Below are 27,550 nucleotides of genomic sequence, written 5' to 3' on the forward strand. Positions count from 1 at the left end.
TGTTGTCCTAATGATATTGATAGATTTCATCACCACATGCATGGGAACGCATTGCTTTTATGCATTCATGTGTACATTTCTCAAGTTCTTTAAACATAATTAATTTGCACCCTTTTGAATTGATTTTGTTTCATACACACCAAGCTCATCACCACATGCATGGGAACGCATTGCTTTTATGCATTCATGTGTACATTTCTCAAGTTCTTTAAACATAATTAATTTGCACCCTTTTGAATTGATTTTGTTTCATACACACCAAGCAGGTTGTCTAAAAGTGTCATATTTTTCAGTTCCCTAGCATCATTTTATTGTTTGACTCCCAATTTCAAAACTCCACCTTGACAACTGCATTTTCTTGTCAGAACCCAGACCAAAGTGAAATGTCCTCTACTCAATACTTTATTCCATCTTCAGTTAACTTGGAAAAAGGCCATTACGCTTCAATGAAAATTTTCTTTTAATACCAACTCTACTTGTACATTTCTTGCTTGGAAGTACCAACGAAATTCTTGCACCTCATGCTCAATTTACACATCTCAAAAGGTATGATGCAACCTCACATTTAAGCCACTATAGAAGAGCATACCTCAGAAAATGTGTCATTTGAAGAGGTTGTCCAACATGTACCATTAGATATCCTCTATTCCCATAGAGTTCACCAAAAGACACTTTGCCTTGTAAGTAAAGCTATTGACATGTTTCAATTTCCTATCCATTCACATTGACATACTTTTACATCCATTCTGTGACTAGTTTAGAAACTGTAACTGCCATACGAAAAGAATATAAAAGAAATGGAAAAACATGTATCCGTTCCCTGAATTGTGGACTTAGATTATAGTTGTTTTACGTTAACGAATCTTAAAAAGGGTAGACACCAATTTGAGCTGATAAACAAACCAGAATTCAGATTACAAGATATATATCCATGATTACACTCATATTACACACCAAGCTACAACCCTCAAACATCAATATACCCTCTCGTGAGCAAATGAATCTGAGAGATCTTCCTCAGGTTAGAATGGGAAAATCCGGCTTGACAGAGATACAACATCAAGATGCACTCAAATTTTTGAAACTTGAAGGTTATCAAAATGCAAGGAACTCAGGTTTTATATCCATGCTATGACAATTCAATGACCCCTGAGCTCAAGATGGAACAAATAAATTTGAGAGAATCTTTCCCAGAAAGGCTTATAAGTTCTGCCCAAAAAATATGAAATTCCTCAGCAGTTCGCAGAATTAGATACAATTGCAAATCTCAGCCTCAAGAACAGGTGCTTTGATAAGTATCCCGATTTGAATACGTGTATCCAGCAAGAAATACAAGATACGGACATGTACAACATTTGATGGATCAAACTTACTGCAATGCGAGGATTATCCGAGACTTCAATGTTCGGACCAGCCTCTGCATTTGTTTATCTCGAGCCATCTTGTCCTGTAAACATAACAATAATTCTATGAAGATTCAATATGAATGATGAAAAAATATAATTCTTCAATGTACACAATACAAGCACCAAGCCAAAGTATACAGTAAACTCTAGACCATTTTGATAGCAAACAATACGAATAAACTTCTATTTTTCATAAACTTCTGCTGCTCTCAGAAGTTTATGAAGAATATTAGAGCTGATCAAAAGTATTAGATAAAACTTTACACATTGAATAACATTGCCTAAAAGATCTCCCATCCCTAAATCTGATGGATCCTATAGATACACTTTACTTGCTTTCTGTTCTCTTTATTTTATTTTAATTTTTCAGATTTATGCAACCATGCAAGGAACAAGAAAGATACCTCAGTTATTCTTTCCAGTTGCTGGAGGCAAGGTAGCAACTTCTCATTCAAGGCACGAAGCTCTTCAATACTCCCGCAGAAAGATTCAATTACACCATGAAATTGGTCTGGCACTTGTAATCTGCCAAATAATGCTACCATCAGCATAAACACTTCAAAGTACAAGCAATTAAAGTGTTGTCTCAAAGTTAGCTTACTCTTTTTCATAATGTATGTAGATAATGTTGAGAGAATGCTCAATAATGTAGAAAAGCAAAGTGACAAGAGAGTCCCTATTGCCAGCTGCACAACACATTTCGACCATTGCAATATATCTCCTGATACATATCACCACATTAATACGCATCATCTGAAACAAAAATTTGCAAAAGCTAAAATATCAATCTATTTCAGAATGCTACCTTTTCCTGATACCCTCAATTTCACCAGTTTGATCCACTCTGCTGTAGGCTTTTATAATATCGTCAACCTCATGTCTAGATAACTCATTCACATCTTGGACCTGCATGCATGAAACAAAAATCGGAATGGTTTTATGAGTAGTCATTGTGATGGGGCTATTTGTTCTGTGGATAATTAGAAGAAAGATGGTAGTGAAAAAATATATTGTCTGGAACCAAGCTTCAACCTAAATTGGATAACATGATCAACCCTCATCTAACATTGACAACTTCACTTCACCAGGTTTTGAAAGAATGATTCATGCAAGTGATCAAACGTTCAGAGCTATGAATTAAGTGTAAGCCCTTAACTTAGCTAACAGCACTGATCTTTCCTCAATTGCTGCTTCCAAATCAGAAACAGTCTGCTCCAGAAGGCTAGCTACAAGATTCAAAGTAGGTTGCTCCTGTCTTCCTAGAGTGAACTGACTGCTTGAAATACTCTCAGAAGTAATCTGTAGTATACAAGGTAAATGCAATGATATATTAGCCACATCTTTGATCATGCCCCCAAAAAGGTGGAAGCCATACATTTTAACTGAAAACAAATCATTTGCAATTGCTCACGCTTGGGCTTGAGCATTTAAGACGTAGTCCTTGTTTCGAGACCATCCTAAAGAGAAAAGATATCAAGTTGCAGCGTACATGTGCTAAGAGTAGTTCCAGTTTCCTAACAGACTGGAAAGGATCAAAATGTTAAAACAACAAATTATGACCAAGAAAAGAAAAGAACAGGACAATATGCCACAATCACTATACCTCCTGTGTTGCTGATGTCAAGCCAGGTAAGCGTTTTGCATCACTGACACACTGCACGTATCTATTTTTAGACTCTCCATCCAGAGGAAAGTAAGCTGATGCAAGATTGTAAAGAGCTCGATGAAATTCCAATTCATCTGCTTTAGCAAGGTGCCAGACCTGGAAAACAAATCTTAAATATCAGCACCGTTTGACCTGAGATAATCAGGAAATTGGCCGCGTGATTCGAAGAGAGGAAAGTAAAAAAACATTCAATTCATTATTTTGATTGTTTCAAACACATGTTTTATGACGCAGATCCTGCAGTGATCCCACATATTACAGATATGCCTCACCAAAAGAACATCCTCAGAAAGGTTTTCATGCTTGATTGTTTCCTGATAACCTCTCTAGACCACCTCAAGGGCTTAGGCTCCACTAATCTTCTCATACGTCCTACCGTTTTAAGATTCCACACCTACACAGCTGGGGAGTCTTGGAATTATTGTTCATTACAGGGATCATGATAACCACCTAGCATAGCCTATTGCCTTCTTTGAGTCCTAATAAGTCTGAAGATATTCACTCAAAGTAGAAAGCTCCATTGGACAAAATTCAATGGCTATGCATTATAATTTCACCCAACAATTTTAATAGGAGAATGTGTCATATAAAGATTGGGCAATATCTATTTAGAATATGGAAGATGTTACTCTTTTCTTTCCAGTACCTTGCTTAATATAGCTGTGACAAGATTCAACTCTTCTAAGCTTTCCGGTTGGGTTCCAGTTTTATCATCTCGCAGCACTCGTGCAAAGAGGCTAGAATGCCCCTTGATGAATTCCAAAATATCCGACGCCACTTCATTATCTTCCTGGCTTAGTGAACAATAACAGTAATAAAATGAAAGTTAAATTATTTCTCAACTAATTTGTTACCATATTCATATCTTAAGCATTACGAAAAATTAAGATTAAGATGGAAAAGCACACAAACCTTTGAAAATGTTTTCTCGCTTTCAATGAGAGTACTCAAGCACAACACTACTCTTAGTACAGGTAAAATAATTTGTTGGTGTCTCTCATACTGGGATGGGAAACCTGTTCCTGCCTTCCGCAATTGCTCCCAGCGTACATCTTCCTGTAATTAATATGCTCCAGACTAAATTACTCTACACATTTTAAGTTATGGGTTGAAGATAAAATTCTGATGGCTTAAGACCTATTTTGAATATAAACAGAAATACAGAGATATACAGCTAAGCATATTCCTCATGGAACATACATAATACTCTAAATTTAATTAAAATGAAAATAATTTCCTGATATCAGTTTCATTTTTTCCATTGTAAGTTGTAATCTATCAATTAGTATTTCTAGGATCATTTTTATGATAGTTGTTCCTTGCATCCAGCTTTTTGTGATGACAACAAGAACAATTTAGTTTGACGAAACTGAAGGAGCTATAAGTAATCTACTTTAATAACAGTTGGTATTTATTCTTTAAATGTAAATTGACATATATTGTATTAAAACATACCGACAACTGTACATCAATTGCTTTGCAAGAAGTAAGATGCTGCAATACACCCATAGAAAACAAAGTCCGAGCTCCTTGTTTTTTGCTCTGGTGGCCAACACGAAGCAGAAGAGATAGCTCAGCCTCGAGTGTATAGAGGCGGCGCACAGATGCTGGCGAGGGAAGCAGAACAGCCTTCAAAATGTAAAACGTTTTTGCCAGATAAGCTGATAAAAAGTCTAATAAACTTTCCTCTGAGGATTGCTGATAGTGAATAGACCTAACCTGATATGAATTTGTACTAATATCTTGTAGACATCCTTGAAGTAACCCCCTAGTTTGTAACTGAGTAAGAACAGCTTGATCAGCATCCATTGCCACTAAAGCATCCAGTGTATAGAAGGCCATAGCTTTACCCATCTCACTCCCTTGTGTGATATCTTTCATTAACTGAATTAACATATCATTTTTTTCAGGAATTCTGTCACTGTAGCAGAGAACTTTTCAAATATTGAAAAGCGTCCATACCAAATTTATAAGGGGGACGAATTGACTTCTGATTACTGAAAGATTATTCTGGAGCAAGTCTGATTGTTCTTTGTCCAGCTGCTTATTGCTCATTGCATCAGGCAATAAATCTACAGGTTTTCCTTAGAAAGCAATTCAGAACAAAAATATAAATGCCAATTACCTTTTCAAGATCTCTTTCATCTTCTCCATCATGGCCTTCAACAAGAAGCGATCTCATGACAGGCAAAGGTAAATCAGGATCAACAGTTCCTTGGCAATATTGAAGGTAAGATATCAATGTTGTATACTGTCTGCAGATAAAATACATCAATAAACAATTCAATTTTTCTGGTGTGCCAGCGCATTTCCTTTGTAAATCTTGCTAGAAGCTGAGGATAATTTCACGTATGTGAATAGAAAAGTACCCTAGTTGATCAACTTTGTGTATCTATATCATTGAATAGCAGAGTAACCTAATTGAAGTTCACCAAACATCACAAAATGTCGGTTGGTTATGATTTAGAAACAAGGATTTGAAGGTTGAGAGAAGTATGAACTACACTTCTTTAGGAAAACCATACATAGATTAAATAAAGGGGACAATAAGTGCATGCTTAGTGATTAAGAAGATCTAGACAGCACTAGAATAAACTGTCAAAAGATGACTACCCTGGGTTCTGGCAATGTTTATTGCATGGTTGCTGCAGAGTTAAAGGCACCAAATATCAATCAATAAAATGCAATGTTTCGCTCCCTAATCAACTTGAGAAATTGACTTGGGACAACTATGGATATATTAAAACAGCACATCTTATGTGGTGCCATTAGTCTGCTACCACAAATAATATCTGAATGATATGGTATGAAACATTTAAAAAAATACCATTTAAACTCTCCCCATAAAATCAATTAAAATGATCAGGTGAAGAATCAGACCTCCGACGCAGTATTTCAGAACTCTCTGCACGTAAAATAGATGTCACCAACTTTGACAAGATTGTCTGACAAGCACTATTTGATAAGCGGGATGAAAAAAGCAAATCAATATATGTAATGTCATCTGTAGTATCTCCGGAGGGACAAGTAAAGCTCAACTCTTGCAATTTGGCCATGCATGTCATTACCACCTGTTATGGCATTCTAACGTGTCAATATATTTCGGGAGTAACTATCAACGGCAAATCCATACACCCAAAACATCTCACCTGACTCAACAAAACTGCCATCTTAAGAGAGCAATCTTGCGAGATGCTTGCTGTCAGTGATGCGTCCAGAATCCTATAATACATCAAATGCACATAAAAAAGTTTTAAAGTTATATAACGGTGTGCTGGTATACCAAAACAATATGAAAATCAACACACGTCAAAAACATTTTGTATGATTACTGTAGCAGAATACGCAACCAGAAATCAAGAGGCATGCAAATCTACCAAAATAATATAAAAATCAACACAAGTAAAAAAATATTTTGTATACTTACTCTAGCAGAACATGCAACCGGAAATCAAGCAGCTCAAATCGTCTAGAAATTCCAACCTGCACTTCATTGATGACATTTTAACAAATATAAATATCTTTAAAAAAAAGGTTTTAAAAGGAGAATACCTCAATAAGTTGTGACCACCCCATCAACATGTGCAGCTGGGCTGCTCGTTCTTCCACATTCTTATTGAACTTCCAGCCCCATCTAAGTAAGTGTTGGACAGCATCCCTTAACATTCCCTGACTTTGTTCACTGATGGCAAAACTTTGTTGCATTTCAATTCTTTTGTATTCCTATACAAAATATTGTCAACGTCAGAGGAACCAGAACAAAGCAGTCAGATATGGTGACGAATTACAAAGTTCAAGTTAAATACCTGCCAAAGCCTATCTCTGAAAGCTACTAACTCTATTAAGTGATCCCCACGCTCTGAGTAGCAATAAACGCCACCTTCCTCTACCATGGCCGGTTTTGTAAGAATTTCATTAACCTGCAAGGGCAACATGATATCCGCAAAGCGCAGTATGTACGGGTAAGGATCTCTGCAGGAGTGCAAAGCGTACAACAAATTCTAAATGGAACATACACCCATGGTATTACCATCAAATCATCCTTAATACTCTGTAATTCCCATGGAAGCTCTGAATCTAATTCAGGTGGTTGAAATTGTACAACGTCTAAAAGCTCTAAAGCCTGAACAATTAAATACATATACACAGATAAATACATATTTAGAAGCATTAAACAGAGGCATCATGCAAGCATCTAAACCTACAACATACCTTCATTCTATGCAATCCAGATGAAGCAGTCTTCATTGCTTGTGGCATATTAAAGACAATCAAAGCATTGCTAGAATCCTCAAAATTGATTGTCTCTTCTGTAAACAGCTGTGATAATAAATGATGACAGTTTTCGCGCTGAGTGATGATATCCATGTCACTCACATGCAATTCTACAGCAAGAAGCTTCAAGAGCCAAGCTCTCTGAAACAAAAATATGACCGAACAGAAATTATTTAACAAAATCTTACAACAACTGATAGATCATTACATAAATCAACTTACCCTGAACTAATAGTAATAGAATTGAATTACCTGATGAAGATTGCTCGTGCGCAAAACTTGATTAGTCTTCCGTGTAGGGAGAGGTTCACAAGCAAATCCATCAAGGTGCTGTAATTCACATATTCTACTAACTAAAATGTTTGCGAGAGTTTCAGATAATCATAGGCCTGCTGATTGTAAAATGCATACCCTTGAAAAGAATGAGTATTTGTCAGACTGCAGAAGTTCAATCATTGCTGCGCTTGTGAGAGGGTCCACGGCAAGTTCATATAACAGCTGTTAGTGCAAAAACAAAATAACATATCAATTGAAGGAAGTAAAATCTCTTTCAATGTTTATACATGAATTCTTTTGATAAGAGTGGCTTAACCTGTAGTCCAAATTCATGTAAACCAGCATTTACATCAGGCCGATGAAGTGATTCCAACATATTCAATAGCACACGCAAACAACTGCAAATAATAACATTATAGTATAATTCCTATTCAAAATTATAATGTTGTGTATACTTTATATATCAAAACATTTAAAAGAAATGATTGTATATCAATTAATAAAACTCTTGCAGGTACTGAAACAGGCACAATCTCATTTTCAAAGATTTGTAAATTTTGGGCCAATGTGCCCTACTCCAACAGTCCTTTGAAATAGATTCTCAAGCGATATGTGATGGGGCAAAAATACACTAAACGTTATGCTCCAGACCTCTTAAAGGTTCAAGCGAGAAGGCAATAGCATCAACAGAATATGAGAAATTGTGTCCTTGAATTCAAGAGTGATCCATAAAATTTCATCCAATTTAGAACGCACAATACCTTTCTCAACATCCATCACTCAGTTAGAGGAGATAATAAGTGCTGGTGATGAGGGTAGATAAACTGTTTCTGTGAGCATCTCTAGACCAAAGAAACCAAGAGAAGTATAGACTACTATCCGTTGAGTGTTTCACATTGACAAGTTAGCATAACAATTGTAATCTTTGTCAGGTCTCATATGCAATTATGGACTCTTGGAGGAGTTAATGTAATTTTTTTTCTTTTAGAATGTCATAAGTAAGAAAAATAAAAATAAAGGCTAACAAAGATATCAAGAAAAATTCAAATACATAACTGAACAGAGAAGATCCCAAACTTGGACTATTTCAATTTGAAGCTAATCTATCACATACTTGAGGATTCTGCCTAGAGAAAGCACGTCAATTGCCTTTACCTACCCCAAGAAATAATATAGCTTATCATTCCACAAGATATTTACACAAGATCAACTATAACTCTGATTCAGAAGAGATTACATAATTTCATAAGTCAACAAGACTTAGAAAGTGAACTAGAGGCATTGTGGGTGAATTACATATCTCAAGCATTTAATGAGGTTAGGTTGACCAAGTTGCATTCAAAACGTCAACATGTTTCAAATGCTTTAGCTAGGAATCCACCAAATTGAATTCTTGGAACCATTTCCTTCATGAGGTTAATCAATGCAATAACAGTCTTCCAGTTAGTCTTCCCAGAAATGCCATATGCCAAGAATAGTTTTTCGTGAGCGTTTATGCCAGTTAACCCCCTCCAGTCATGGATTGCAACACTAATCTAAAACCTGATGAATCAAGGTACAGAAATAAAGTCTCGCAATAGTGAATGTCAATAGTTTCCTTTCACCCAAATATGTAAATCAGTAGCAAAATTATTAAAACTATTGGTCCATCTAACGAGATAAATGAGCATCACGATGCATGCAATGATATTCTGCCCATAAAGACAAGATAAAAGAATTGCAGCTGACATTTTTACCTGTAATGCCTTTTTGGCTGAAGAACTGTTCTCTCCACTGGAAGATCAACATTGAACTTCAAAAGCAAATGAGTGATATTGGGTGAAGGTCGACTCAGGTTATTGATCAAAAGCTGCACAAGAAAAAACCAAATAAGTACATTTAACCACATGCCTGAACATGAAATAGCATATAGTTTATCATAGGCACCCCTTTACCTGTAAAATAAGAACTCCAATATCTTCCTTCAAACTTTCAGGTGCTTGAATTTCTTGACTACGAGCTTCAAGGCAAGCTGCATAATCCTCTGTCAGACCATCAGCAATACCAGCTTCCAAGATAATAGACACCAATTGTGGAAGCCTTGCACTGAAAATTCGAGATAAGGTTATCACATTATAAACGTAAAACAATAGTCCTAACAAAAGTTCATGTTCAGTTAGCCCATGCTTGCAGAATCACAAATCAACATGCAATATCATCTAACATGTACCTATCCTTGGCTTACCTGAGAATGCTCATAATTCTTATCGAGCATTGTTGTATAGCTTGTGATGAATCATACCGTATGTACTCTAGTATAACAACTACCTGTCGGTTGTCATGAGCAAGAACTGCATCCACAGACTGCATCAGAGAAGTATTAGACCTTTAATTCACAAACAAATATTTTGTTCAAACACATCATTATTTGGCAACTTGCCTGATACATGGGCCTCCAAGTATCCACATAAGCTGCATCTTTGTTCAGTGCCATGAGCAGCAGTTCTAAACAAAGCAAGATAGCCTCTTCAAGATCCGGACCATGGGAACGACTCACACGTTCCTCCATCACTATATTCACTCCCAACATAAGAATGCTCATCACATTTCTGAAAATTGTCTTCCCACTCATAAAATCCTGTTAAAAAAAGGCAGATAATAAAGATGAATTGCATATGATTGTGAACAACTCCTGCCGGTAATATGTATCCATGCTAGTTAACAATGCATATAGCTAACCAATTATCCACAAAAGAACATACAGTCAAGGGATCTTAGGACCTCCACATGTACTAACACAGACAAAATTTTTAAATAAAGCATCACAAAGTAGAACCTTCATCACTTCTATGGTTGGCATTTCCGTAGCTTGAGAACTTATTCTAGAACGTGATTCGTTTATTCTCATAGACTGAAGCTCTGGAATGTGATCAACTTGGCTTCGTATGTCCTCATCTGTTGGTTGACATAAGCTCAGCATCCTTGAAACATACATTGTACTTAGCGAAGATTCTTTGACACATAATTAGAGATAATAAAAAGAATGAACTTTTCAATACCTACATTTGAATATGCTTTAGGCAGGCAACAACCAACTGCCATTTCTCTTTGATATCACAAAATGCTCTCTGTGAATACGTTGCAAATATGTGGTCCCGTATAAACCTGAATATCCCAAGAAACCTGGCAGTTTCCCATCAAAAAGGAATAATCAGCAAATTAGATAAGCAGAACTACATCAAAAGGTTCCTCTTTCCATACAGTGAAAGTAGTAATTATATCAGAAGCTTTACCTTAAACCTTTATCAGCAGCCTCAGTTTCTGCCGAAATTAACACATTTAGCAGTCTGACATACGAAAGTGTTGAAGGATACTCTTCACGTCTAGCTTCCACTTCATCTAGCTCGAAACTCATATCATAAACCTGCCAGTTTCCTCTTCAAATTCTGTTAGTATCAGTCACCAGGAGCTAGACTAAGAACTGAGTGTCATGGATAGTGACAAACCTGGGCTTGATGTGGCTGTGAGGTAATTCCAGTTGCCACAGGTCCAACCACCATTGGAAGGTCATATTGCTCCAATAAAGCCCAGATTTTGTCTTTCATAACTGGACTTACACCAACAAAAGTAGCTATAGCATTCCTGAGAGCTCCCTAAGGTCCAAACATTTCAAGTTAACTTCTCCAAATTGCACATGAAAGTATTGTTATTTTTCACAACCATGCATACCTTCAGATATGGTGGAACATTTTCATATGAAAGAAGCTTAAATAAAGGTTCAATATCAGAGAACCACTCAGATCTCTCAAGCTTATTTCCATTTTCCATCACCTGCAATAAAATCAAGAAATCCCAAATGAATGTTACAGAATTGTTGACTTATAGAAATGCCACAAAACAATTCCAGAATGTGAATTTCCCTTCACTGCACAATGGCTGACTACATTCACAACTCAAGCATACAAATGATCGTACCATGTCGCAAATTATCTCACCTAAATATTACTTTGAGATTGAGAATTGCCTCAGTTTCTATAGAGTGAAAACGTTTAAATCTTCTATTGTTCCATAATTCTTGAAACTTTAATGTATTGGGTGTCGATTGAAGGCAGTCTAGGATTGGGAGCCAATGTATTCTCTGACCAACCTCTAAAGGATCAACCACAACCACTTCCCATTATGCATTTTCAGTATTGATTGGCCTACAGCAATCCTGAATAGCTTTACTTAATGATACAAATATATTGTGGCAGTGGGTAACCTACCTTTTTCAAAACTTGCAAATAAGCTTCCAATGCTTTGGCATCCCCTTCTGGGAAAGGAGGCAACAATGCTCCAGTAGTTTGTAGGCTTTGTTTAAAATGTTGCTCATATACATTAAGGGAAGTGAAAAGTGTGTGCCATCCAACTGACCAAGAAGTTTTGCTTTGTAGAAGTAAATAGACTTTTTTAGCTCCTTCTTCACTTGAGGCCTGGATCAGCATATAATTTGAAAATATGAACTTCCCAAACAATATCATTGTGAATTTTTTTAAAATTGAAAACAAAAAAGATATGCAGCAATTTAAATTCACCCTGTTCAAAATTCAGTCATTTTCATCTTGTCATTCTATTTTAATAGATCATTAACAGCTACTGATCTTTTCATTACTTCACACTAAAAAAGTATAAGAGATTTAAATTTGCAAAAACATGCACTGGAGATAGAATTACATACCAGTGCTGAGAGCATTTTCAAAAATGCAACCAGGGTCACATGGCTTGTATGGTTCTCGCTAGCAAAACGAGCAAAATTCCAAAGCCCATCATTCTCCAAGGTAAGACCTGGTTCATACTACAAAACAATTCAAAATATAATTATATATAATATAAAATTGTCTCAATAAATATTGACGAAAAAATTGCATGTTTAAATACACCTGAATTAAAAGAGAAAATAGCAGGGGAGTAACTCTAATTTTGTTGTTGTCATTAAGAAAAGTATATAGAAACAGATAAGAGGTAAAACATATTCAACCTGATAGACCTCAGTAATCAATTCCAGCAATGACAAATATGGTTCAGCTTGTTGCTGAGCTACTCTCTGTTGCTGTGCCTGTTCATCTTCATTCCCTGAACCGTAAGGTAGGTCATAATAAGAAGAGTCTAAAATAGCCATTGCAGCATCCCGCAGCCTTTTCACCTATGCAAAAGTATTTCCATTTTATATTACATATAGTTTGCAACCTCTCTTAAATTCTGAAAAAATTTAGCATAAAACAGATTGACACCTTATCCCTGCCTACTGGCTGAGAAAGAAGGCTAGTAATCAACTTGTGAAGATACGCACGGTACATAAAAACCATATCCTCATCATCATTCTGTAGAATTAAAGTCGGTAAGTATGAGAAGAAAACTCTCTTGCTACAGCCTACAAGTGCATAAATTATGAGATTAAAATGGAGCCTCTCAAGAAAACTATGTCACTTTTTTACTTTAAAAAGAGCTTTAATACATATTTAATCTCAACACATGCACACCATAAGTTTAGCATCACACTTTTATCTTCTCATAAGTCAAGATATGGTACGTCAACCGAAGCTGCCTGTACATATAGAATATCCAATGTTGTTCTTTATGGATTCAAAGAACAGTTTCAAGTTTCCCACTGTGATGTAGCCATGCACATCAAATTCACAACTACCAAAATCATTTTTGATACAGTTGGTGTTGGCTGCATACCTGAAAAGCAGGGGACTTGAGGATGTTTGTTACTAAAAACTTGAAAGAGTTTGAATCACAAGTTTGATCAAGCACTGAAGAGATGGCACTGTTTCCAGAATACGAAGAGTTCAAAAGTGGTGAGACGGTCATGCCTGAGCTCGAAAGAAGCATTAAAAAAACGCCCCATGCTAATCGAATACAGTTACAGAAACCCTCCACAGATTCATCACCTCCACTCTCCATGATCTGAAACAACACAATGTCTGAGCCATGATTTCCAGCAAATCTGTAGTGTCATCCATGCTGCATAATAACTATGAATAAAATCTATTGATTGTTGACCATTACAACCTGCTGTTGGAATTCCTTATGGAAAGTAGCATCAACTGCAAGAATAGAAGGCATCTCTGCAGTACCACTAAGGGCATCAGAAATTAATGATACAAGAATTGCAAAAAGAATGGTGTAGGCAATCTGCAAACAACCACAGTAGGTCAGGCAAATCAAAAGGTAGTATATAATAATCGACATCCAGCAGGAATTATAACTTCATGTTGAAAGACCACAAGTATAGGCACTTATAATGTGAACATACTAGTGTACATCATAAGCATTATAATTTACCATATAATGCATGCTCTAATCTCACCTGCAGCTTCACAGTTTCAGTCACCGCAAGCAAACCATGTGAGTTATCTTTCAGCAAAGAATAATATTCTTTCATTTCTTGGGGTCCTGGAACAATATAATAGTACAGCCAAATTTCATCATATACTCACTATATGCTGAATGAGAAAATGGCAATAAAATAATGGAACTTTGAAACGAGGAGTACATCTACCAAAATATATAAAACGACATTACAATTTATTTTGGAGACGCCGTGACCATATAAATTTAAATATCAAAAGCCACCCCTAAAGTGGGGCATGAAAGTTGACAAGAGCTACATAAGACACTGCCTATAAACACCAACTATACCAGCAAGTTTGCCTAACATACAGTTTTGCAGCTATCTGTGTTTTCAATTTGAGATCTAACTTATCATACTCTCTTTCTTTTATCGGTTATGACGAAAGAAATACCAAAGAGCATCAGTCTTAGGAGCAGCAACAGGGTGTTCAAATTCTATGCTCAGGATTAATCTAGCTTTATCATCTCCTAAAGAGGCAAATTGAGGGTTGTCTTGTGTTTCATCCATAGCCCAGTTTCATTGTCTCCATGATTTCAAACACTCGCAACCACGCAATAATTTGAAGGATTACATAACCATAAATAATTGCAAATTTAAATATTTCAAGATTTGACATGAATAAATAGGTGGTCCTTAAAACTTACAAGAAACTTCTGCAGTCTAAACTCAAAAGACCAAACATTAGAAACAAACCTCTTCAATGCAAAAAATGGATCATATAGTGTACACATTACCTGTGCGCAGAATCAAGCACGAGAAGACTATGCATTGGCTTAAACTCAAGCGTTCCCTCAGCGCTATACTACTTCTCTGGACAAGTGCCCCTCTTGAGTCAATAACGAACTGTTCCACTCCAGGACCCCCACAGCCAGCAGGTTCCTCCCTACTCAAATCCTGGATTATAATAATAACTTGAGAGCATTAACAACACCCTCTGGACTAAAACCATTCTTCTACCTAAGTGGCATGCCACAATATATATAGTTACACTTAATACAGCCATTGCTGGGATATTTATATATAAGGCCTTGTTAATTTAGTACCTTGATGAGTGTAAGCAGTCTTTGCCTTAGCCCGGACTTTAGCAACCCCTGAACATATCTGTGGATGTCAGCAATCAGGTCTGGATCAAGCTCCTCATCCAAAACAATAGCCTGTCTTTCCACAAACACTTAAAGAAGTCAACAAAGCAAGCTGAAATATTTAAAGATAAAAAGAGAATTACTATTGAGGAAAACTCTGAAATCCCCTGAAGTTTACTTTATTTCCCCAAATGACCGTGAGTTTTCATTATTTCCCTATATGCCTTTGTCAAACCCAAAAAGAGAGAAAAGGGAGATGAATTAACCGTACAATAGTTCAAACAACACGTATACTTTGCTCTTTTGGAAAATAGCAAGAAGTTAGGGATATATGGGAAATTAAAGAAATATCAAGAGTATTTCCAAATTTTCCAATAAATATTTACACAGACCCGCAGCAGCAGTTGTAATGCTGTTATTAAAGCCCTCCTCTCTGTGAACCACAGACCCAAAGAAAGCCTCAAAATTTCTAATGGCTCGCGGCCTAGTAGACTCCACTGCCAACAACACACAAGCATAATCAGCAAGGATCCAACCATGAGCTCTGCATCAGCATTAAAAACAGAAATACCTCTTGATGAGCAGCAACAAGAAGACTGACACATTCAATCTCGTTCAAGTGAAGATCATCACTCAACTTAAGTGCCTGCATGTAACATTGTTTGGTTGCATCATTGTTAAAATATGTCACAGTTTTTTAGTCATCATGCCCATATAGCATTTATTTACTCAAAATATTGTTCCTCCTTGACCATTGGATGCCTTCCTGGTTCTATACCGACCATAACACAAGAAATAGACCCATCAAAACCAGTAACTTCAAATTTCTTTTGACAAATACAAGAAGCTCTGGAATGGCTTATTTTTAAGAGCTCTCAACTTAAGTGCCTGCAAATAACATTGTTTGGTTGCATCATTGTTAAAAAATATGTCACAGTGTTTTAGTCATCATGCCCTTATAGTATTGATTTACTCAAAATGTTCTTCATCCTTGACCATTGGATGCCTTCTTGGTTCTAAACCCAACATAAAACAAGAAATAGGACCATCAAAATCAGTAACTTCAAAATTCTTTTGACAAATACGAGAAGCTCTGAAATGGCTGATTTTTAAGAGTTCCACTATAGTTGACAAAAGCATTTTTCACATGTTTCTGGTCCACAAATTTGGCTGCTAATTTTTTAAGGCTTAAGCTGTTTCTTTAGTTACAAATTCAGATAAAAACTACACAATTGTTTATCCACAAAAGCAACTGCTTTTTATCTTTCTTTATACCCACCAGGATCTTCAAATCAATAATAATGACATGCACTTTCTCCCACATTTCCTTGATTGTTTTGTCATCATGAAATCAGCATTAGTAGGTTTTGTAGCATTCTTATCCTTGGCAGCTTGCAAGACAGAATAAACATCATGAAGAATCGTAAATAATGACATTGCCTTGATTGTTCACAAGTTGAGAGAAAAATGCAATTGTCATCACGAATTCAGGTTAGTAGGTTTTGCTGCAATTTTCTCTTTAGGAACTTATGAGACAGTAAAAATCATCATCAACAACAACAACAATCTTTAAGTATCTTAATTATGGACAAGACGAATGGTTGGGACTAGCCTACTTGATCACTTCAAGGAACACAAAGAAGTTAGAACACTGATAGAAGCAGTTTGTGTCTTCTAAGAAAAGCTGAACACAAATTTTAGAAGTGCCTAAAAGAATTTAAAAGTTTGCTAGCTTCTCTGAAAATTTACTAATGACATTGAATGGATAATGACTGGCTCAGCTAAAAACGAATTGTACAACCAATTACAACAAAACCAGATGTTGGTACTAGTTATATAAGCAAGCTAATTTAACATAAATATACATATATGACCAATCCTGAAAACGTAAACAAAATCCTAGTAGAGTGAGCACCATTCACTAAAATGATCGTGGTATATTGTTTATTTTATTTACAACAGACAGAATCACATGAAGCTATTCAACCAATTAAAAATACATTTTTATTAGATACAGCCTTATTAAAAAATACATTTTTATAATGATTTTGCTTCAGTGTTTATTTCATTCCAAAATATAGCATCAAATGAGACAACTCAACCAGCTAAACTTTGTGATTTTAACTATTTCAGAAACAGAACCTTACAATTTGCACATCTTGGTCATCTAATGGTGTTGATGGACCATTGGGCAATCGAACTTCTTTAGCTAGAACTTGTGCTCGATCAGCGGCATTTGGAGGCTGCAATAATAGAATTCTCTCTCTCTTCCTTTCTTTCTTCTCTCTATCTCTCTCTACATTAGAAGAAGCCAAGAGGAAAGCTCGTGCACTGCACGTACGAGTGGTTGGTTGGGCCGAAAAAGGAAGCCCACAAGAAGATGCCAAAAATCTCGAAACAAAGATTGGGGCATCAGATATTCCATTTGCTTCAGCGTGGAGGGTGGGAAGAGATGAGTCTAGAGCTAAAGCCCTTATTATCCATTTCATGGATATTGACAAGAAAAAAGATTTCCTCTCTAAAAGAAAGGCACTCAAGGGTGAGAAAATATACTTAGATGACGATCTCGCTCCAGCCCAAGTGGCACACCGCAAAGAAAACATGCCACGAGTGCTTGATGCAAGAATGGAAGAAATACGGGCAGTATATAGAGATGGTAAGGTCATTATTACAGAGAAGAGAACCACATGACAATATATGGCCTATGATACCCTATGCATGACTATATGAAATTGCAACGGCTCTCTACGGACAGATGTCGGATATTTTGAAGATACCTTCAAAAACACAGATATTGCTATGTATACAGAGACCCACCGGTGCATGGCTAGCAAACTCCATGAGGTACAAGGATATAGATGGGAGACAATATGTCGTCCCCAACCTCAAACACCAGGAAGCACTAGAGGTTCGGGAGGAGTGGCTGTGCTATACAAAAAGGAGCTCCATGACAGAGTGGATGTTGTCCATAAGGATGTAGATGCACGCTACATGTGGATAGGAATCAAAAGAGGGGATCTCATGGAGCTATATATTACAATTTGCTACTTTCCACCTGCCTACTCAAGGTTTGCACCTCAAGGTGAATCACCATATCTACCATTATACGATGATATCATAAGATTTGCTACTATGGGGGACATAATACTACTAGGAGGTTTTATGCACGAACCAAGGATGAACAAACAATTATGTTTGACACAAACGAGGCTGTTTATGGAGAGGTTATGGCAGAAGAGGTTGGTCTAAAATGACAAGCTCAAGATATTACTGCTATAACTGAATATGGCAAACACTTTCTGGCATTGGGAAATGCACATGGATTTGTGATATATAATGGATTATCACAATGGCCTGGATCAGATGCTTTGACATGTTGGAACCCAAAAGGAGGTGCACGCACAGTCGATTATCTAATGGGATCTCCATCTCTTATACCTGAAATAAAAGAGTTTACTATATCAGGTAGACCAATTGGCTTGGCAGCAAATCATGCATATCTACACCTTGAGGTAAAGGATAGACGCACAAGGGATGTATATGCTAAGAAGAGTGAGCTGGCTAAATATCTATTTACTCACAAGACAATTGATGTTTATAATTGTGGAGTATACAATGGCATGCTAGATTTGGATCCTTTCGCACCCCTTGATGAACTTACCCAAGGATTGTCAAAATCATTGCATAAAGCAGCCACAAATGCCTTTCCTCACACAACGGCCAATCTCCCCAAACTTGGTAGAGTAACACAAAATAGTTGGTACGATGAGGAATGTCGCGATACAAGGAGATGCTTGTAGCGTGAATTAACTCGGGGCATTTATACACACAAACAAGCGAAAAAGAAAGATATATTAACGTCTTCTAAGGCCAAATTTGGCCCATGAGACAATTGGTTTACAACAAAATGGGATATTTACCCATTCATCGAAAGTAAAAATAAAATAAAAATAGAGCTTAAGCTAAATAGTTCTAGTAAAATAACAATCATGTTCTACAATGAAATGGCTTTATACTAGGCCTAGTTTCATCTCCATCCAAGTCTCTCGAAAAGAAGCAGGGGGTCAAAGGGTTTCGATGTGGATGTGGCCCCCCGTGGTCCCAATGTAGAAGCTACCCCAACCATAGCTTCTAGTCGGCGTAGCTCACGTTCCCTTATCTTCTTAATCGTTTCTACTCCACGTCAAGTTGGTTTGAAGCTCAACATACGAGGGCATTTGGTCGTTCTTTGCATTTCTGCTTCCTCAAGAGAGAAACCAAGTGGCGTAAGTGTATCCACATTCACCGTCTCCCCTAGTTCCTGAAAAATTACGCTACTTACATGTTGATGAATATTAAAAGGGTTATGGTTAACACTTTGTAGCTTATTCTCCCTATGTTGTTTTAGCTCTAAGATATACCTACCTAGTCTCTTTATATCCAGGGTATCTAATAGTTTGGAGAGGGTGGGAGAGGGTCCTAATATGTCTTGGTATTCCACCCTTATCTCGGCATAGGTTGGACACTTGCATGTAAAGTGATACTCATCCTCTATCTCTATGTGACATAATCTACATAGCCTTTCCTCTCTAGGAACTCTATTAGCCCAACCATTCTCAATCTCAAGTTGGTGAGATGATATCCAAAGTTGTCCAATGGCCGCCCTTAGTGCATTTCATAAGAATGTATCTAGATATCTTGGTCGTGTAATAAAACCTAACTTAGAGAAATGCAAGAAGTGTTCCTTATGATCCAACTACCTCAACTGGTTTATGAGAGAGGAGTAGGTGACATTTACTCCTAACTCGTGATGATGTATAAAAGATAAGGACTTTAGTTTTCGCTAGATTCACTACCAGTCCTCGTTGTGTGCAAAAGTCATCTAGGGCATTAAGATGCTTTTGTAGATCGTGTTCAAACTCTGAGAGCAACCTTCCATCGCCTCGTAAGGAAGAAGATGAGATTGTATTTGGCTAAATTTGAAGATCATTTATATTGCTTGTTTCTTGGACAAGAAAGTAAAAGAGAATGGAAAATGGAAAATGAGAGGCAACCTACCACACATCTGACCTCACCTCAAGTGTGGCCTGAATATGCAAAGGTCCTATATGATATCTCGGGGCAACCTCCTCTTCCCCACCCTCATGGGTCACGCCCACATGAATCAAACTTTTTTACTACACAAAATGTAAGAAATGCCATTGCTCGGCTACAATTTGGTAAGGCCCAGGATCATGATGCTTTGGTGGATTGGTGAGTGAGCACTTTATCTATGCCCGTGACACCTTGCTCCCATTGCTAGCACACATCTACCTTGCTCCCATTGCTAGCACACATCTTTAATAGAGCCATGTGTGAAGGTTTCCCTACTAGATGGACTCAGCATACCATTGTGCCAATCCTCAAGAGTGGAGACCCCATGATGCCAAGCAACTATAAGACAATAATGATTGGCCATTACCTAGCTAAACTATATGGCTCGATTCAAGAATCAGAATTGAGTATATCGGCAGATCAGAATGGCTGCCATTCAGTTGGACAGGTAGGCTTTTGGAAGGGGTTCACAACTTTGGATCACATATTCACCCTTTGGGCCCTTTTTGAGGAGGGCAGAGCCCATAATAAGAGGATTTATTGCTGCTTTGTGGATTTCCGAAAAGCCTTTGACATTATCCACATGCTCAGCTTATGCAGCGGCTAGAAGCCCTTGGTGTTCCTACAGATATGCAATGGGCAATCTATGCACTCTATGAATCCGTGTCAAGAAAAGTGTGGTCTTCCAAGGGTTTGTCAGAGGCGGTGGCTAGCACAATCAGAGTGAAGCAAGGATGCCCACTATCACCCACTCTCTTCGGTCTCTATATTGATGACGTATCACATTACATAGAGAGATTTGGGGGTTTGGGAGCACGCCTAGCAAGTATAGTTATACAAATATTACTATATGTTGATGATATTGTGCTGTTTTATGACTCTCTGGAGGGGCTACAAAGAAATCTAAATGCCTTAAAACTATTTTGTACAGACAAAGGTTTGTCAATCAACATGGATAAAACTAAAGTGATGGTGTTTAACACCACTCAAGCATGGGTAACAAGATCAGAACCGGAATTCTTATTGGGAGAGGAAAAGGTGGAATACACACGCTCCTACACATACCTAGGAGTAACATTTACAAGGCCTAGGTTCTCCTTACAAGAGGCTGATTGTACCCGACTTTCTCATGGATATGCAGCCCTTGGTGCTCTTGAGAGACAATGTGCACAATGTGCACATTTGCAGTTCCAAGAGCCACGAACTAAGCTATGGTTATTTGATACAATTGTCACACCAACTCTTCTCTATGGAGTAGAAACATGGGGACCGAGTCTTAACAAGGCAAATCATTAGAAAGATTTAGACAGACCTTTAGTGTCAATGATTGCCCGCATGATAAGGAGCAAAGCAACAGTGCCCCATGAAATAATCCGGGCAAAGATGGGAGCAGCACCTATAATCACCGAGGCATTGTTCTGATCAGTGACATTTATCCAACATCTTTGGGAGCTCCCTAAACGAAGGTACCGAAGGTTGGCACTTATGTCATCAAGACAACTGGCTGAAAATGGAGACATTCATTGTTGGTATGCTGAAATGCAGCAATGGTTAGAGTCACATGGCATGAGTATAGATGCACTACCCCGTTCCTATATAGCTTGGATTGTTCCCATCTAAACATGGCCCACTATAAGACACACATCGGAGGATGGATTCATCATTAGGCCACCTTATATGGACATACATCTATCCCATGTGTTGCGCAGTGTGATAGGGTAGTTGCAAACTTCATCACATCAGTTACAGATTGAGGTAGGCAGATATACACAACTACCTCTAGAAAAAAGAATTTGCCAATTGTGTCATCAAGGAGTGGAATCCGGACACTATGTTTGTCACTATAGTGTCTTTTATGAAATCAGTGGGAGATACCATTGCCTCTTTAAACGGCATTGACCCACTACGCAAGGTAATAGAATGAGGACTAACGATGCCTAGGACTTTTCTTGCTAGAGCTCAAGAGACATCGGGAAAAGTTGTTGAAGAATACAGCCACACAAGCTCATCCACAAAGAATAATCACAACTTTTTTTAGCCCCATCACTCCTACTAATGCTACAAGTCAATCAAGGGATACACAAATGGGCTCTCGACCAAGACATAACAAAGGGGTTACAATTGATCAGACAATAGCAATTTGTCGTGCACGTAGGCCCCGGCCTCATGGAACACAACCTAAACACCCTTGTCATCGACAAATAAAAGCCATTATCTCCCGCCATCGCAGGTGCTTCCCTCGCTTCGGGGACCTTTCCATTTTGGATTGACCTATGCTCGAGATCTTTCGAAGACAAAAGTTACAATACATCTAACTTGAGAATCTCACATGTGCCGAGAACCAGTTTCCCTCATCTCTTTTTATCTTATTTACTTTTATATTTACGGAGTAATATTTATTTTATTTTATTTGTTGTTCTCAAAGATGAGACAACGCTTAAGATGTAATCTCTTGTTTGGTCTTATAGGCCATCTTGGCCTCTTAAAAGATGTTAATATATCCTTCTTTCTTTCTCTTGATGGAAACCTCATGATGCCAAGCAGCTATAGGACAATCATGATTGGCCATTACTTGGCTAAACTATATGGCTCGATTCTAGAATCAGAATTGAGTATATGGGCAGAATAGAATGGCTGTTGTTCAGTTGGACATGCAGGATTTCAGAAGGGGTTCACAACTTTGGATCACATATTCACCCTCTGGGCCCTTCTTGAGGAGGGCAGAGCCAAAATAAGTATAAACTATACATTATGGACAGTAATGAGCCACTTGAAAAAAGTCCCTCACATCAACTTTCTAGAATTGAACAGCAAGCAAAAAGATCCAAAAGACATATAAAAGAAAAATTTCGTATACCAATTGAATGCAACAAAGAAAAATGGTTTGGAAGATGAGATGCAACACACTTCATCATGATACATCAATAGATTCCATTGTGAATGGCCTTTTTGAAAACCAATTGTTCACATGGGAAAAATGTGATGGCTCAAGCTTCATTGTAACTAACTACAAAACCATATTCTTCGTTCAACCGGGAAACCAACACATCAATACATTTTAGAACCCATCCCGTTGTTTGTCATCCATACCATTGCTTACAAAATAGCTCACACTCACTAAGATTGAGATAGGTTCGGGAGTTCAGATGTCACACTTTGAGACAATACTTTTCCTTTTTTCACATTTGTAGCCCACCAACCCCCTTACCATAACCACTAGAGTCTCACCCTACTACCTCCACATTCCTCACATCATACAAGGTAGAAGATGGTCATTCTATGCCTTCAACACACAATCTTCTAGCCACAGAGAGCTACTAAGTGTACATCTCATATGCAAGAAGCACAATTGCCCTTATCCTTGCACTCATATTGACTAGGGCCTTCCCAACACATGGATCACACATACTATCCATAGATCATGGGACCCCCTAGGCAACTATCAAACTATCATGCCTGGCCACATGCTCACCAAACTTTGAGCATTGTTGAAGTGAAACTCAGGACGAGGTCAAAGAGATATGAAGACAAGAGGGATTTAGGAGAGCCTTCTCTACCACCAACCACATCCTTTCATTATGTTGCTTGGTGGAATAGGCAAAGAATCTGCATTGCTCCTGAAGAAGGAAGTTGATACCAAGTTGTATGTTAATAGAGCCCAAACACAATCAGTTGTTTATGCCTATTTCAGCAACTAAAACTCCCATGTAGAGCTTCCAAAATATTCTCCATTGGGCATAACAGAGAAGAGAGCAATTTAGTTACAAAAGCTACAAACTGCAGCACTCTAAAATTATTCTAAGTTAGCTTTGACACTGAATTTCGAGTTCATCAAAAGAGGTTCGTTTAAATAAAGCAAGAATTGCTCATATTTCCAAGTTTCACCTCTTCAAAAAATATCTTGCCCATTCACTTATCTGTTATTTTTAACTTTCAATCAACTATATGTATGTAGGCCCTGACCTAAACTAACTTTATAAGGTTTAGTTTAAGATTATATGAACACTCCTCTGCAGATTGGAACCCAAACCTAATTAAACCAACCCATGCCAATCCAGGGCTCTATGGCATTGGCTGCTCCACTCTATGGACAATCAGCTCTCTTTGTCCATGCAAAGTAGTTTTTCTTGATTATAAAATCTCCGAGAATGAAAGAGAGAGAAATGTAGTAACTTCTTTTAAGAGGCCAAAATGGCCTAAAAGACCAAACAAGAGATCACATCTTAAACATTATCTCGTCTTTGAGAACAAACCAAAATAAATATAGTTAAACATAAGTTGCTAAAGAGATGATGGGGCTGTGGTCCAAATACCTATAGCCTTCATTTGCAGCACATTAGCAATTTATTGTAACCCCTTTCAAGGGTCCTAGTCAAGTTCCCACTTTTGTAGTTCTTGATTGAGTCATCGCATGAGGAATGATGGATCTAGATAACTCAAAAAGAAAATTGTAAATAATGTCATAAGAGAACCAAAATAGCACTTATTGATGATATGATGTCCCAACAAGGAATTTCCCAAAGATGGAGCTATCATTCTTCTTGGTGACTTTAATGTACAAACTGCACAGTATCAGATTTCCTTCTGTAAAAAACTAATAGTTGAACAAGATAGATGGAGAAGAACTGGGACTACATGAAGTTCGCAAAATAAGGAGTATACAATGGACGCAACATGTCTCTTGGCAATGGAGATTAGCATAGGGAGATGCCCATAGTTATTCCACTATGCCCTAAAACAGTTAGTATAATGATGAAGAGTTAAGGGCCAATTACATAGTGAATGGCAATTGTGATCATTTCTCACCAATAGTCTGGCATCATCTTTCACAGCCTCAAAAGAAAAGAGGTTTTTCCTAGCACATGTCGAGAAAGAAATGAGTCAATTGTTTATGACAAAAGCTAGTTTATCACAAGTTTCCTCAATAATTGGAATGAAGCAACGATGTGAACCATTTTCTCTAAGTCTATTTAGACATTATACCGAAGAGGTCTCTAACTATGTAGGGAGGTCAGAGGAAGATTGAGATCAACTTCGGGCACTTGGATATTCTTGTTATCGTATGAGAATGATATTGTAGCACCAGTAGGTTCTCCAGAGGGATGTTAAACAATGTTTGTGACAATAGGCTATCAGTTAACCTTGCAAAAAATAAGGTTAACCATGTTTAACACTACATGCACCTGGGGTCACGCAATTACATCAGTTTTCACTCATTGGCAGGATACATTGGGGTGGCACAGTTTGCACTGGCCCAATTTTTCTATGATGAATCTTTTTGTGGCAAAATTAACCAGACGATATGCAGCTTTGGGTGGGCTAGAATCGGTTAGCCCTGCTACACTATATGGAGTTAAGGTTTGGGTCCTCGCCTAGTTCACCACAGTAGATTTGTGGCGTTTCTATGAAGGTTGAAGAGCAATGGAAAGGATACTTGTACCATGATCTTCAGGATGAATTGAGTTAAAGCATTGGTACCCCATGTGATCATTAGAGTTGCATATGTAAGCACCACATCACATTGGAGTGGAGACCTTGCTAGACTAGAATCTTTCATCCACAATGCTTAGATGTTTGATCAAATTTGGTGTGCCCAAAGGAGCAAATATTAGAAAGTGCACAGCCTACAATGAGATTTTATGGCCTTTCAGTCTTTTTGGAGTGGCTTCTGAACCTAAGACTAAGTCATGGATTATTGTGATCAGAGATACTTGTGAATCTTATCTCGAGAAGATTTATAGATTTAGAAAGACTATCAACAGAAGAATCAAAACTACCCCATGGAGGTACTTGCCAACGCCAGATTACTGATTTCTTTGAGCAGATCAGCCAAAAAGACTCATGGTCAACACCACACCTGGTGGCATCTCCACAACAAACTCAAGGAAACGTGGGCAATCAAGTCATCAGCTTGATTATTCTTGACGTCCTTGCATCCACAGCTCTTCCCAATATAAATGGAAATTGCATCAAAAGATCTGGAGCATCATCATTCTATAGAGATGCGTATGGGATATGTTCCCTCCTCTTTGTATGAATAGTCGCAGTAACATCGTCTCACTCCATTTACACAACTGTCACTGTTTGATTACTTATCCATTCCTTTCTGTGTCTAAACACCACAAGTAGAGTTTCTGTTTTTTCCTACCATCCGACACTGAAAAAGATCTTACCTGGACGTATATTTCTTTTGTCTCGTACACGATTATGATCTTTTGAAGACATTAATGTACAGTTCATTTTCATTTCTATTTTTATAACTCACACCTCATACTATCATCATTGTCATTAATCATATGTACAATCATCATTAACTACATGTAGCATTACATTTATTTTTCTTCATTATTGGACCGGCCTTCATCATCATTGACTACTTGTACTTCTGATTCCTGGTGAAGGTTGGTTGTAGCATAATTGCTTGCTATATGGTATGTTTTCATGCCTCCTATCCCTACTTAACCACTGATTATGCCATGCAACGTTTCTTGTTTAAACATTATATGTGAATTGTTTGATTTCTTGCTAGAAACAAGGATATATTTCTGCAACTTTCTGAAAGGAGTCTAGTTCATCACATAATATTGCATTCAGAAGGTAAAATGGAAACTTCCCTTGCAAAGGAAAAAGGTAACAAAACAAATATTAATAAAGCCTATCATTGGAGTAATCAATAATGAAGTTCGCTCTTCAATAAACAGTGAATTCTTGCACTGCAGCATTATGTTCGTTTGTAACCCTGGCGGATTGTTTTACCATGGCTTCTACATTATCTCACAAAACTAATTTTCTAACCCTTACCATTCTTTCTTTATCTCTATGTCTCACTCTATTTCTGACTCCCTGCCTCTCTCTATCTATCTATCTCTCTTGGATTTGCACTTACAGTATGTTGAAGAAACGACTGGAAATCGGGCAGAGAGGCATGGAGAAGATGAGAGATCTCTGCACGTTCTCGAGGTGAAAGGCGAGGCCCAGCGAGGAGAGCTCCTTCTAAAGACTGCAGCAGCCGTCTGCGAGAAACCATGGCTCCTTAAGTTAAAACGGCTGTCGTCGTCTTCCTGCCTGCCTGTCTGTCTGTCTGTCTGTCTGTCTGTGTCTCTTCTTCGTGAGGGTTTTTCCCTCCACAAACAAAAAACTCAGACAGAAACCAAAAAGAAGAAAAAAACACTAAAAATGAAATAAAAACTTTAGGAATCAAAACGTTGATGAAAAATGAAAAACTTTGGTTGGTTATATTAATAAATAAAATACATAAAGGTTTTGGTTTGGTTTATGGAGGCCTTAAAAAAGAAGATATATATGTAAATATGCAGAGCGTCTTGTGTGTGCAAGAGCCGGTCCAATCTTTCCTTCCCATCCTTCCTGCTCAGATCTGATCGGTCCAATCTTTCCT

At 37.6% G+C, this 27,550-nt stretch overlaps 1 protein-coding gene across 1 annotated transcript; it reads right to left on the reverse strand.

The window, feature by feature from the left end:
- Window positions 1-894: 894 nt before the first annotated feature.
- Window positions 895-27,286, reverse strand: EMB3142 (nuclear pore complex protein (DUF3414)). The gene is made up of 45 exons (XM_087333866.1): window positions 27,041-27,286; window positions 17,229-17,324; window positions 15,653-15,727; window positions 15,474-15,578; window positions 15,043-15,153; window positions 14,734-14,893; window positions 13,955-14,040; window positions 13,657-13,779; window positions 13,324-13,551; window positions 12,873-12,962; window positions 12,620-12,784; window positions 12,320-12,436; window positions 11,868-12,074; window positions 11,332-11,433; window positions 11,109-11,255; window positions 10,896-11,026; window positions 10,666-10,785; window positions 10,439-10,583; window positions 10,043-10,240; window positions 9,848-9,966; window positions 9,558-9,708; window positions 9,360-9,472; window positions 7,940-8,021; window positions 7,759-7,845; window positions 7,600-7,677; window positions 7,285-7,488; window positions 7,103-7,195; window positions 6,879-6,992; window positions 6,625-6,795; window positions 6,500-6,555; window positions 6,222-6,294; window positions 5,953-6,143; window positions 5,198-5,327; window positions 5,035-5,112; window positions 4,792-4,956; window positions 4,528-4,701; window positions 3,985-4,128; window positions 3,719-3,862; window positions 3,010-3,168; window positions 2,818-2,928; window positions 2,562-2,705; window positions 2,212-2,312; window positions 2,008-2,127; window positions 1,811-1,931; window positions 895-1,447 (listed from the first exon to the last, which is right to left on the reverse strand). Exons 1-45 carry the CDS (start codon window positions 27,179-27,181, stop codon window positions 1,370-1,372), a joined length of 5,748 nt encoding a protein of 1,915 aa, XP_087189992.1. The 5' UTR covers window positions 27,182-27,286; the 3' UTR covers window positions 895-1,369.
- Window positions 27,287-27,550: the final 264 nt, after the last annotated feature.

Source organism: Azolla caroliniana, unplaced genomic scaffold (genome assembly GCF_043228905.1).
Source record: "Azolla caroliniana isolate FFs.n. ecotype wild unplaced genomic scaffold, voAzoCaro1.0.p SCAF_18, whole genome shotgun sequence".
Classification (NCBI taxonomy): domain Eukaryota; kingdom Viridiplantae; phylum Streptophyta; class Polypodiopsida; order Salviniales; family Salviniaceae; genus Azolla; species Azolla caroliniana.

Coding starts and splice junctions, on each gene's coding strand:
- EMB3142 (XM_087333866.1), bottom strand. CDS start 27,181: ATGGTTTCTCGCAGACGGCTGCTGCAGTCTTTAGAAGGAGCTCTCCTC. Junction 15,579..15,652: donor TTGTTGCTGCTCATCAAGAG/GTATTTCTGTTT, acceptor TGTTGTTGGCAG/TGGAGTCTACTAGGCCGCGA. Junction 6,993..7,102: donor GTATTAAGGATGATTTGATG/GTAATACCATGG, acceptor TTGCCCTTGCAG/GTTAATGAAATTCTTACAAA.